Source organism: Sebastes fasciatus, chromosome 23, assembly GCF_043250625.1.
Source record: "Sebastes fasciatus isolate fSebFas1 chromosome 23, fSebFas1.pri, whole genome shotgun sequence".
Lineage (NCBI taxonomy): Eukaryota > Metazoa > Chordata > Actinopteri > Perciformes > Sebastidae > Sebastes > Sebastes fasciatus.
The window spans coordinates 4,248,239-4,261,599 of record NC_133817.1 but is presented as its reverse complement, the minus strand read 5'-3'; the positions used below and the strand labels follow the sequence as shown (position 1 = coordinate 4,261,599).

General features: G+C 39.3%; 1 protein-coding gene across 2 annotated transcripts; it reads right to left on the bottom strand.

The window, feature by feature from the left end:
• Positions 1-1,705: 1,705 nt before the first annotated feature.
• Positions 1,706-12,643, bottom strand: mapk12b (mitogen-activated protein kinase 12b). Of its 2 annotated transcripts, XM_074625416.1 has the most exons (15): positions 12,254-12,638; positions 10,528-10,657; positions 9,573-9,631; positions 9,370-9,481; positions 9,243-9,272; positions 8,733-8,780; positions 8,525-8,639; positions 8,374-8,445; positions 8,103-8,182; positions 7,774-7,852; positions 7,514-7,687; positions 3,112-3,360; positions 2,741-2,998; positions 2,393-2,641; positions 1,706-2,309 (listed from the first exon to the last, which is right to left on the bottom strand). In XM_074625416.1, the coding sequence occupies exons 1-15, from the start codon at positions 12,370-12,372 to the stop codon at positions 2,224-2,226; spliced, it is 1,860 nt and encodes a 619-aa protein (XP_074481517.1). In that variant the 5' UTR covers positions 12,373-12,638; the 3' UTR covers positions 1,706-2,223. The 2 variants fall into 2 exon arrangements, with proteins under 2 accessions (XP_074481517.1, XP_074481516.1); XM_074625415.1 differs by lacking the exons at positions 1,706-2,309; positions 2,393-2,641; positions 2,741-2,998; positions 3,112-3,360 and adding an exon at positions 4,922-6,093 and having other exon boundaries at positions 12,254-12,643.
• Between the last annotated feature and the right edge of the window lie 718 nt (positions 12,644-13,361).

Here is a 13,361-nt window from a genome sequence, read left to right as displayed (position 1 = left end):
TTACAGTGATACCCAATTTATGTAATTCCAAGACTGTTTAGGGACCCCAGTATGCAGAAATATTCAAACACACCATTTTAAAATAGGTGAAAATAGGTCAGAGGTCAACGGATCCCTTTAAAAATGGCCTTGCCAGTTTTTCCTCGTCAAAATTTAGCCTAACTTTTGAGCGTTATTTAGTCTCTTCCTGACAAGACCCACTAGTATGACATGTGATGTATGGATTCCTTAGGTTCTCTAGTTTCATATGATATCTGTACCTTCACTCTAGCTTTAAAACTGAGCCTTCTACAGCCTCTGAAAGACAGTAAAGTCGGTCTTACTTCTTGTCTTCTACAATATCCCTATTAAAAGCATGTGCCAGTGATGCAGATGTAAATCAAACCTTTAGAATTAAATATCAGATGTTGGGAGTGATTTAAATGGCATCTTTGTTTTTATCAAAGTAAAAAAAAAAGTGCAAACAACAGTGAAGCACTTCTCAGAAAGGCTGATATGAAGCCTGGGTGTGTCCTCTAACTGCCACTGCTATTTGCCAACGTTAGATTACAGTAAACACACTTATACCTGAAGTGTGTGGATGTATTGAACCGGCCTTTCCATTTAGATTGCATTTTAACACATGGCACTTTCCTACGGAGAATATACACACATTGTAAGTGCTTTTTTTAAATGCACTTGTGTGATCACACCCACTTCTCGTGTGTTGATCACAGATCTCCACCATCCAACCAGCAGGTGGAGCCAAGGCTGAATCCATCAATTTGACACCTTCAGTCAGAACAATAGTTCCAGTTTAAAGCCTCTACACCAGGGGTCAGCAACCTTTACTATCAAAAGAGACATTTTAGGCAAAAAAATAAATAAAAAATGTGTCTGGAGCCGCAAAACATTTGAGCATTGTGATGAAGGTAACACATTTTATAGTCTAAGTATATAGTATATAAGTCTAATGCAGTGAGGGCCAAAGTGCAAATTATTAGGACCACATTGAGGGAAAAAACATCTGAGATTTACAGAATAAAGTCGTAATATTACGAGAATAAAGTCATAACTTTACGAGAAAAAAGTCGTAATATTACGAGAATAAGTCATAACTTTATGATAAAAAAAGAAAATAACGCAAAATTACTACTTTATAAACTTCTGACTTTATTCTCATAATACTACGACTTTTTTCTCGAAATCTCAGATTCACTTTTTTTACTCAATGTGGCCCTATTACTCCGTCGTGCCGTCGTATCATAGACCTACAACAATAATAAATAAAAATGAAAATGTAAACAAAAAGCAGTTATTCGTTTCCATATTTTATAAATCCACAGGGAGCCACTGGAGAGGAGCTAAAGAGCTGCATGTGGCTCCGGAGCCGCAGGTTGCAGACCAGATTTTGCAGACAAAATTTTGCTCTTTTTCAAGAAAAGTGGCAGTGTCATTGAGTGTGAGTGAGTGTCATTTTCAATATGCATCAGCACAAATAATTGACATGAAAAGTGGGAGATTAATGAGCTAGAAAAACTGATTCAGCCCAAAGTCTATGAATGTATACAGTATGAAAAATTGTGGAAAATTGCGTAATTATTTTCTTTTTTTTCTGGTGAAGGACTCCCATGCCCTAATTGTGACCGCCCAGAATTTTGGCTTGCATGTCGCCCCAAATTGTACATATTTGGTAACATAAGAAAAGGTGTCTTGAGTCTTGTGGTAAAAGTCATCAGTGCATTTTATTTATGTATAGACATCAACATTTCAAATGTATCAACGTGGAAGAATCGTACAAATAACTTGACAAGTCAACAAATGTGCACACTTTGACGTTGAAGTGCTTTTCCACACCTCTCATTAGAAAGTTCAAACAGGGTTCAGCCTACTGTCAACATACGACACTAATGGGGAAAGAATACAGCGTGAGATTACCGGGACATGAGTCAGTAACTCTCCACAGTTCAACTACCCTTTTTCAAAGTTATTCACAGAAAGAAAGATCTGACAGACGGAGACAAAGACAGAGAGAGAAATTATCTTTATGATGTTAAGAACAATAAGTATACAAATGCTATTACAGCTCAAATAATTGTACCAAATGATAAGAAATACAATAAAACAAACTACAATTAACAATATTAATATTAATATTAATAATAGAAGTAATATGTTGAGACGCATAAAATTAAGAATATCATTTAAAAAAGCAACCAACACATGTTGCTGGATCATACAACGCTACAGTAGAGCAGAAAACATAAAGGCCAGCAGCAGCAGCACGGCTGAGGTCCCTTCAGGACGAGTGGACGGGTTACGATCCGACCCTGAACACAAGAAAAAGAAACACAGGTCAAATAACAGTTAATAGTGTTAATATGTGACGTAAGATGACGTACATTAAATCAACCTGTTATTTGTACAGTCTTTACGGCTGTAGCTGTCCTCTTTGAAGCTGTGTTTTGTGCCTCACACTTGAGAGTGACAGATTTTAGAGGGTAATCCAAGGTCATCTCGATCACGTTGCCCCTCACGGTCTGACTGTCCACAGACGACACGTAGCGGCAAGACGGCAGACAGTCAGCGGTGCACACAAACTTATACGTTTCTGCAATGTCTATTACGTCTGGGCCTTTGATCTGAACATTTGATGGACCAGCTGGAAGAGAGATAGTGAGGAGAGGTCGGAAAAAGCTAATACCTGATTAAATGCAAATGTAATAGACCTTTCAACCCGCTAGTGAAACTCTTAACTTACATGTCACCACTATGTTTCGAGTCGCAGCGACAAACAGCTCAGACACACTGTTGGTGGCTTTGCAGACGAGCATTTTGGAGCTGTCCGTCTCCTGAGGTGTGATAGAAATGACATTCCCTTGTCCGCTAATCCATGGGCCTTTACCCGTCCTCCAGGCGTAGCTACAAGACGGCCTGCAGTAGGCGTGGCAGCTGTATGTGTGGCTCACTGATGGGTGCATCATATCGGGGCCTGTGATGGAAACGTTGGCGGGTCCAGCTAAGGTGAGAAACACAAATATATGTGAGTCATTAGAAGGGAAAGACTGTATTGAAAAACACTCCCAATCTTGCATTTAACACCTTTAAAAATACAGATCAGCTGTCACTTACCTAACACTCGAAGTTGCTTCGTCGCCGTGGCAGTCAGCCCTGTACCGTCACGTGTGGCCGTACACGTCACCGTTAAGGCCTCCGCCCAGCTGTTAACAGTGAAGGTGAGCTCGTTGCCCTGACCCTGGGCACTCTGTCCATCCAGAGACATGGAAAAGGTGCATGCAGGACAGTTGGAAACACACTCGACGCTGCTCGGCACACCCACAGTCACGTAGTCCGGACCGACAATTGTGCAGTTGAGTTTCTCTCCGTCTGAAAATGTCACAATTACCACCATGATTTAGAAACACTTTTCTTTACAGTGATTATTTCAGTATCTGGACATTAAGATTGATACAGATATTATCTTTAATGGGTTTTATTGTTTATTTAAAAGTAAAGTCACTTACCCTTATCGTCGTCATCTAGTTCAGGTTTCTCTTCGTCTTTAGACAGCACTGGCTGAAGGCCTACACACCCAATGGAAACATGTTTCATTGTTATCCAACACATTAGTATTAAGCAAGCACAGTCCATTCATGGCCTTGGAAATACTATTTAGACTAAACAATTCCAACTCAAGTCCACTTAACAGCTTTTATCCAATAACCCGATAAATAAATAAATATGTCATTAAATGTAGCAAAAATAATATTACAAATAAATGTAGCCAGTAATTAATTGATAAAATGTGATATAAATTGATTCTGTTTTAATTTGCTTCTTTATTTATTTATATTTGTGTTAATTCCCTTATTTATTTACTCTTCTGCTTAATTTTCCCTTTTATTTATTCATGTATTTATTTTTATACATTTTTACATGTATTTATTATTTTTTTGCTAAATAAATATAAAAGAAATAAAAGATAAATGCAAAAGAAATAAATGCAAAAAATGAATAGATAAATAAAATAATTGCAAAAGTAAATAAATTAATAAATGCACAAATAAATAAATACACATATTTATAAATAAATAAATAATAAATGCATAAATAAATAAAAAATAAATAATACATTTAATAGAAAAATACATAAATAAATAAAAAGGGAAATTAAAAAGAAGAGTAAAAAATATAATTTTTTGTGACATTTTTATCAATTATCAATTATTATTTTTGCTACATTTAATGACATATTTATTTATCAAGTCATTTATTTATTTATTTTTCATTTTGGCAGGTTCCGTCTTCCGTAGTAGAAAACATATCACGTCTTTTACTTAAAGCTAGACTATGTAACTTTTCGAAAAATAAATAATTTTGCTGCTACTGCCTTACTAGTTCTGGCATGACCAGTAACTTATTTTGACTATTGTTTGCTAAGACTAGCAAACTTTACATGCTGTGTAACTGACATTAATGAGTCAGTTAGCTAACTTTATTTGTGCTACCATTAAACAATGCTTCAGCATTTACCATTAGCCCATAAAAATACCACATTACATGTGAAATACAGCATTCAAAAAAGTGAACCTACAGAAATATTATCAGCAAAATATAGCACAATATAGTGAATAGCACTCATTATACAGACAACAAATGTGAGTGTATTGTACTATTGGATTGGAAGTAGCATTTACTGTTGTAGCTTGTTGAGGTGGAGCTACTTGTAACTATTTTATATAATCTTGTGTAGTTTTATCTACAACAATGCTTCATATTTTAAAAGCTGATATATTTTTGTATGTAAAATTTTCATCTTCAAAGTAACTATAGTTTCAAATATATGTAGTGGAGTAAAAAGCACTATACTTTCTTCTGACCAGAAGCATAAAGTAACTTGAAATGGAAAAGAAAACGCACAAAACTTTACTGTAGTTCATGATCCATCACATTTATAACAGGTAATATACACAAAGTAAAAAACATGTTCCTAACAGCCATTAAATCCAATACGGCAGCACTCACACACTGTACCAAAGCACCATATTATCACAACTAAAAATCAACTTCTCTCAGAAAGCGTATCCTCGTATTACCTGCCAGAAACAGCAGCAACAAAAGTCTCCTGAGATTTGAGCGTCGTCCGTATTGTTTAGATATGTAGGTATTATCCATCGTCCCGTAAGAATCTGAAGTGCACAGCCACCAGGAACTATCAACTAGAATTACAACAGTCGGTCAACATCAGCAGGCAAACAGCTCTTATCAGAGAGAGCCGGGAAGAAACATATCTGCCTTCTTAGTCACTCTAATGAGAAGTCCATAGCTGTTAATTGATTGCAGATCAAAGTCCGTAGAAGGTGACCCACAGTCACCCTGTAACCACTTCAGATATATTTACTGGTGAGTGTTGGGCCAGATGAGATGGGAGAGTTCATGGAAAAGGATTTCAGAGTAGCGCTGCGCCCGTCTTTGGGCTTGTGGCTCAGAGCCAGTTTATGGGAGTGTTGGATGGTGTAATGGTTTGGAGACTGGCCCAAATAGGGAAATGTAAATGCATAAAAGGGTATATGTCCCAAACAAATAGGGATTTTATATCAGAAAACACACATATACAACAAAATGTAACATTGCATCATCATGTCATTCACATTTAAAACATCCTTACATGAAGAGAAATTGTGGAACCTACTGTGCTTAATATGAGACGACATTATTCACTTCTGCATTCCCAGCATTCACCTTGGTACCGTACAATGGGTGACCTCGCCCTTAGTTCCAGAAAAGCGTCCATTATCAGAATAAATCAAAATGCAAACAGGCGACATAATGGATGGACTGACTTTAAGGAAGCAGTGGCAGTTAGTATGAGTTTAAACACGTCGTCTGTGGATGATGGATGAATAATCTGGCACACAAACACTCAACTGAACCTCTTAACAAATCACATTTATTGAAAACTTAAACTAATATTCTTTACTCCTACATAAACACAACAAAGTCAGTAAGAAAATATTATTTTTGGGTGCAGGTGTGTATGTGTGTGCTGTTAAAGTGACGTCTCTCTGGAGTCCCTGTTCGGCCTGAAGGTGAGAATCTCTGTGAAGGTGTGACCTGCACAAACACAAAAGACAGGATTATACATCATCAGACGTTCTAAATCACGACTGTGTCCTATTTTTACATCCAAGTTCAACACCTGCACCTCTCCTCTTATAAAACTGTGTTTTCTTTTGTTACTTCTACTTAGTAAACGGCCCCTTCTGTGTATTATTACACGTTAAAAGAAGATCTTCAGTGACCTCCTCTGGCACATTAAACATTAAGTACTGTAACAACACTGTCAATTTGAATTGGACCTTAAAGGAGAATAAAGCCTTAATCTTGTGTGTTTTATGTGAACCGATAAATGCAATTCTAATATTCACTCTCATTTTAGTTCTGTTTTCATCTCCACCAAATCACGAAGGAAATATCTGGCTCTTTTATTGCACATATCTCAGCTATACTACCATATATGCTGCTACTTAAACACAACTGCATTGGTCACTTTATCTTGTTTTTATCGCTTTTATCGCCTGTCCATATTCTGCTTCTATTGTTATTTGTTGTTTTTATTTATTTATGCACAATGACAATAAAGATCTATTCTATTCTTTAGCGGCTAAATGCTCCGCTATGTTCACCGGCTAGTCGCTAACTGTGTCTGTCTGCTGTTTGGTAGCGTTCAGTGAGTTTATCAGAACTTTTTCACTAAGATCAGTTGCTGCGGCTGAAAGCAAGGTTGATGAGAGCGGTGAGCGTGAACCAAAACATTAAAGTTGCAGGCCTTAAGATAAAAACAATAAGCTGAAAGAGGCTAAACGCTCCGTAAAGCTGAGGGGAAACTGCAGAATTTGACGATACTTTCCTGCAGATATGTCACTATGAGCGACGTCTTTCACGTTACACATGGTGTCTTGATCCATTGTTAAAGAGGACCTGTTATGCTTTTGTGTTTTCCCTTTCCTTTAGTGTGTTATTTAGTTTTTTGTGCATGTAAAATGTCTGCAAAGTTACAAAGTCCACGCAAAATGGAGTTACTCTCCCCCACAGAAACACTGCTCCTGAACTGCCTGAAACGCCTCGATTGAAGTCCCGCCTTTTCTTCCGTAACGTCGTGATGTCATCAAGTAACACATTTGCATAATACCTGCCTAGCGACTACTTTGGTACGCCCTCAAACAAAGCTAGTTAGAGCAGAGTCCGAAGAGTTTGGTTTGGTTGTCTAATCAGAGCAGGTCTTTCAGGAGAGGGGGGGGGGGCAGGAGCTTAAACAGAGCGTTTCAGACAGAGGGTGCTAAGAGGTGCTGCAGCACAGCCAGTATGAGAAAAGTAAAGCATCTTTTTTATATTAAAGCATGTAAACATGTTCTAGTAGAAACCCCAAAATACAAGTATGCACCTGAAAATGAGCATAATAGGTCCTCTTTAATATTAACATTTTAGATTATTGCAGCTTTAAATCTAACCCGGCCTCTCCCCTCTCTCTTACGTTTCCACTGGTCCAGCGGCAGGTCTGTGTTGTCCATGGTCTGATCATAAGGCATCGCCTCCGTCTCCTCCTCGGCGTCCCTGAACTCGCTGAAGAAAGGCAGGTCGAGGGCCTCCGAGGCGCTCACCCTGCACTCGGGGTCCAGGAGCAGCATCTTCTCCAAGACGCTCACGGCTGTGTTGCAGAAACACACAACAAGGTCAGCATTACAACAGAGTTCAGTGCACCGACACCTGGTTAAACTGGAGATCTGTACGTACCATTTGAGCTAGCTTTGCAGAAAAGAGAGTGCAAGTCTTTTTTTGGCACTTTTGAGAGACTTCTGAGGTAGTTTTTGGCCTGTCGAGAGAGGAAGTGGAGAGAAGGATGACAGAGGTTGGCAAGCTAAGGGGTTTTCATAAGTCACAGTCTCGGATTTTACACTGACACATGCATGATGAAATTATTATTATATACAATAAACCACCTCTTCGAGGTTTGAGGGAGAAAACTACAAACTTTTAACAACAACTTTACAGCCAGTGAGTTGTTTCATACAGATTCTGCATTGAGTTTGTCATCAATATGTCAGTCTAACTCCAGTACTTACATCTTGGCTCTGTAGCTTCACAACAAAGTCAGCAGCCGGCGTTCCTGTAATCTTCATGATTTCTCTGAGCTGGTCCAGATCTGGCAGTAGCTATGGTCAAGGTATAAACTGTTGCATGGATTTTACCTTCAAATATGAGCTTTCTATTCAGCTTGTAATGCTAGTATAATGATTAAACATGTACATACAGTGACAATAGGCAGTTAAATGATGTAATGATGAGGTCAAATGAGGACAAAACCAGCCCGGTGTTAATGACAGTTAAGGATACGATCGCTTCCTTTGAACAGCGGCTTTCCCAGCAGCATCTCCGCCATAATACAACCTGCCGACCAGATATCCACTGCAACACAGAGAAACAAACATCAGCTTTGGTCTCTTTGCCTTTTTTTCTGCACACACAAAATGCAAAGAGAGTTTACCGGTTTGCGTGTAGTGCATCCAGTTGAGGATAACCTCGGGTGCGCGGTACCAGCGCGTCACGACGTAGCCGGTCATCTCCGCGTCGGCCTGCCTCGCCAAGCCAAAATCAAGAATCTGACGTAGAAAAAAAGCAGAACTGTAACATTGAAGTGTGCAGGTGTATGGGATGTTCACATTACAACATAGCTTTATGTAAAGTTAAAGTACCTTTAGCTCACAGTCTGGGTTAATGGCTAGATTACCAGGTTTAAGGTCCTGTTGGGAAACAGAAATGTGAGACAAAGGAGATCAAGAGAAGTCATCAGAAGACATTTGTTTGTAATTTTTTCATGCTTTGAGGAAAAAATCGGTTATATTTTATTGCTTAGAGACTTTCAGGTAACAAAGTATGTATGTAAATGGATATATAAATCATTTTATAAGTCCATATTCATCAAAATATTTATTTCCCGAGACACAATCAAGGGCCTTTTGGAAGGCTGCTGCCTCTTCCAGGGCTAAATCCACCCATTATTATTATAAATGTGAATGTAAAACATTTCAATATAAAATTAAATAGACAGTGTATCATTCTGTCGAGTTTAGAAAGACATATAAAAACACACACACACCCAGAGCCCCCCTGTGTGGGAATCAGGATGAATGGGATCGAGTGTGAAAAAGAGCAAGTGCCCCCACCCCCAAAGCTCATAGTCTGAAAGGTCAAAGTTCACGCACCCTGTGGATGATCCCTGCAGAGTGGATATACTGAGGAGAGAGAGGAGACAGACAGCATCAGCAACTTGAGCTCAACTCGTAGATACTGGATGGTCATGAGTAACACGCATGTATCCGTGGCGTTCACCTTGAGTCCCTTCAGCATCTGATAGATGAGGAACTGCACCCTGTCCTCCGATAATCTCTCCAGCTTCATCAGCTTGCCGAGGTCGGTGCCCATGAACGGCATCACCAGGTAACTGTGGACAAGAGAAGCGGAGTTCGATCACTCCAGTGGAAGAAGAACCCATTTTATAGTCGGCGACGGATCAGGAACGCACGGGAACTTACAAGTCACGCAAGCGGTCCAACGCGATCTCCGCAGTGAAAACATCCAGCAGCCCTATGACCTGATGAGGAAGAATAAAAAGCATCAATTAAAATCGGATTAAAATAACATTTACGCATGACAGTTTCCCTTCAACCTGTCTAATCTGCCAAAGAACATATTATATTGCCGAGAAGTGAAAGTCAATTGTTCGTTCGATTGCAACGTCAGCGCCCAGCAGCAGAGCTACGATTCCGCCATTTTGGACTGAAAGCGACTACCAGTAAAACGTCTAAAAGAGTGCCGTACAAAAGTAAAACAAATGTATTTCTATTCTATTGTCATATTCTACCGAAATAGCCTGTGTTGAACAAAAAAATTGTATAAATATATATTAGTGTTTTCAGTCCAAAATGGCTTTGGTTTTGCTTTGCTTCTATACTCTTTGGTACGGCTTTAAAGGTCCCATATTGTAAAAAGTGGGATTTTCATGTCTTTTATATAATAAAGCAGGTTTAAGTGCTTTATAAACACTGTTAAACTATCAAAACGCTCAATATACGGAGAAATACACACAGCCCGTATTCAGAAATTGTGCGTTTGAAACAAGCCGTTAGGATTTCTGTCCATTTATGATGTCACAAATATACAATATAAAGATCATAACACGGTTTTAAACGTAAACATTCTAAATGTGTCCCCGTTTATTTCCTGTTGTAGTGTATGTGAATAACATCAGCTGACAGGAAGTAAACATCGACCCAAGCTGTTGCTTAGCAACGCAATTCCGTTGAAATGCACTAAAACGGAGCGTTTCAGACAGAAGGTGAATACAGGTATATTCAGACAGACAGTACGAGGAAAATAAAGTTTTTTTTTAACATTACAGCATGTAAACATGTTCTATTAGAAACATAAAATACAAGTATGAACCTGAAAATGAGCACGATATGGGACCTTTAAAATACTTCTTCTTACATTTTCATGCTTCATGTGTTTGAGGAGTCGCAACTCTCTGTACGCCCTTTTGGCAAATAGTTTGGACGCGAAGGGCCGATGAAGCTTCTTGATGGCCACCTGCGTCCCCATCCGGCGGTCCCATGCTGAACTGAAAACAAACACATACATCATGGAATTCAAAATAAAGCTTGAACAGGTTCAATTTCACCCTAAAAACTCAAATGTTGCACCACGGCCGACATTTGAACGTCTAAGGAGATCTACAAGTGTAATTAATAGCATCTAAATGGAACAGTGCCCAAGTCATGATATTAATTACACCTGTGCCTTTCTCCCTATAGGACAAGCTACAATAATAAAAAAAGGTCTGTTAGTGATTGAATCAATGCAGTGGTGCATTCCTCTATATGCATTTAACTGGTTCTTTGACTTCCTCCAACAATGAGCCTGGGGGGGTGTGGGTTTCTTTGTTGACCCTCATCCATACACAACAATGCAAAGGGAGGCCCTGCAGAGCCAGCTGTGGCGAGACTGCTGACCAAATATATCCCACACAAGCAGTACTGACTGATGCTGCAGGAATATTACACAAGTAGAAGTGAAAGTACTGAAAAGTACTTTTTACTCAAAGGGACTGTTTGTAACTTTTTACACGTATAAATCTACCGGGTCGGTTTCCAAAACCCTCTCGGTTGTATCTAGTGAAGCCCGTCTGTTAAACAGTGTTGGCCGCGGTCGGAGGACGCGGGGGAGACCGTAGCTTTGGTCTCCAGGACCAGAGTCTCTGCTCCTCTGCTCCTCTGCCTGCCTTCACTCACACACCACGCTCGTTCTTGCTCCACCTCACGTGCATGCCTGCACCCTCCACACTGCAGGAGAGTTAGATTAGCTCTGAGAATATCTAGTGAATGTTCAGTGGACGTTTGTGCAGAAATAACTGCTGCAGCTCCTCCAGACCAACAGAGGTTTCCCGTGTCTTGTGAAGTGACGGGGCTCCGCAGAGAGAAACGTTATCGTCTCCGACCAAAACTCCCGTGTCTCCCCTGTTCCCTCCGGCACCCGGTCAGAGACGATAACGTTTCTTTAGGAAAAGCCAACACTAGGATCAGCATTGATTCACGGAGAGACCTTCGTCTGGTCAGCTAACATTACTGCTAAGCAGCTGAAATATAGAGTGATATTGTGCTTTTAGCTGACGTGTGTCTCCTCACTGTTTTGACCGATGCTCGTTCATGTCTATTTAGAGCGAGCACAAGCACGAGCAACAGGACGCTGACTTTAGTTGACTCAACGGCCACAGGTGTCGCTGTTAACAAGCATTTCTGATTATTACAAACAGTCCCTTTAAGTTTATTGTTTGTATCTCATGCATTGGGAAAAGGGTCAAAGTTTCTTGTGTTGTTTTTACATATATATACTTAAAATACTACTAAATACTTAAAGACACTTCTGTATACCTCCTGTATATTATAATACTGCAAATATAAAAAGAAAAAGGTGATTTTGGATGTGCATTTTGGCACATTTGGTCAATCAGCTGACACCAACATTCAATCATTTCATGCATTAGGAAAAGGGTCAAAGTTTCTTGTGTTGTTTTTACATATATATACTGAAAATACTAATAAATACTTAAAGACACTTCTGTATATGTCTGTATATTAAAATACTGCAAATGCAAAAAGAAAAAGGTGGTTTTTGGATGCACATTTGGTGGCTGCTGTAAAGTTGATGCAGAACTCACCAGACAGTCCCGTAGGCTCCAGTTCCGACCTGCTTCAGGTCCCGGTACCTCTCCGGAACCTCCCACGCCGTTCTGTTCACCTCCTGCCGGTAGTATCCCGTCCTGGAGCGCACAGCCATGGACACAACCCAATACCTACCCAACTAGACTAGACTAGACTAGACGAGGCTGGAGGTGCAGGGTTGTAGATCTGGTCCTCTCCGTCCTCTCATGTGACCGAACTGAGTTGTTGTTGTTGTTTTTACTGATGTCTTCAGACGCGCAGAGGAGACTTCTCTTCCGTGATGCGTAAATTCCTCCAGATGAAGCAGCAGCTCTTCGCTTTGAGGGGTCGCTTTAGTTAAACCCCCCAAAGACAGACACGCACACATTGTTAGTGGCTCCTGGTCGCCCCTGGCAGTCTGAGGGTGTGTCTACTATGTGGGGGAAAACCACAAAACATCTGCCCACCCTGAGGCTATAATACCCCTAGAATACTCCTAGAATAATAATAATACTAGTCCTGCAGAGTCGTCTAACTAGTCTGTAACTTTGCATCAAGGATCATCATAGAAAAAACTTCTAGCCTACTTTTTCTACTTATAGGTTTTATGTAATGTAATTTTGATTATTTGAGAATACTTCTATATTACAGTTACAGTCAGAGTAAATCTGAAAATTGTTAGTTTGGTGTATTTCTACTCTAAAGTGTCCATTTTGCTTACTAATCTATGCATATTGATCCTAATTATAATCATGTTATGTTGTTTTTACTGCCCTCTGGTGGCATCACAATGTTTCTAGGCTACTACACTATGCTATGCTATTATACTATTCTATTCTAATCTATACTGTACTGATTATATATACTATACTATGCTATATTACACAGTTATATTCCATACTAATCTATACTACACTACTGTACTATACTATTCTATATCATACTACGCTATGCTAGACTATATAATATACTATTCTATACTATACTATAGGCTACTATATTAAACTATACAATATGCTACTATACTATACTATAGGCTACTATATTATACTATACTATAGGATACTATTCAATAGGCTACTCAACTATACTATACTATAGGCTACTATACTATACTATACTATA

Coding starts and splice junctions, on each gene's coding strand:
- mapk12b (XM_074625416.1), bottom strand. CDS start 12,372: ATGGCTGTGCGCTCCAGGACGGGATACTACCGGCAGGAGGTGAACAGA. Junction 9,482..9,572: donor TTGGACCGCTTGCGTGACTT/GTAAGTTCCCGT, acceptor TCTTGTCCACAG/TTACCTGGTGATGCCGTTCA. Junction 2,310..2,392: donor AAAGACTGTACAAATAACAG/GTTGATTTAATG, acceptor TCTTGTGTTCAG/GGTCGGATCGTAACCCGTCC.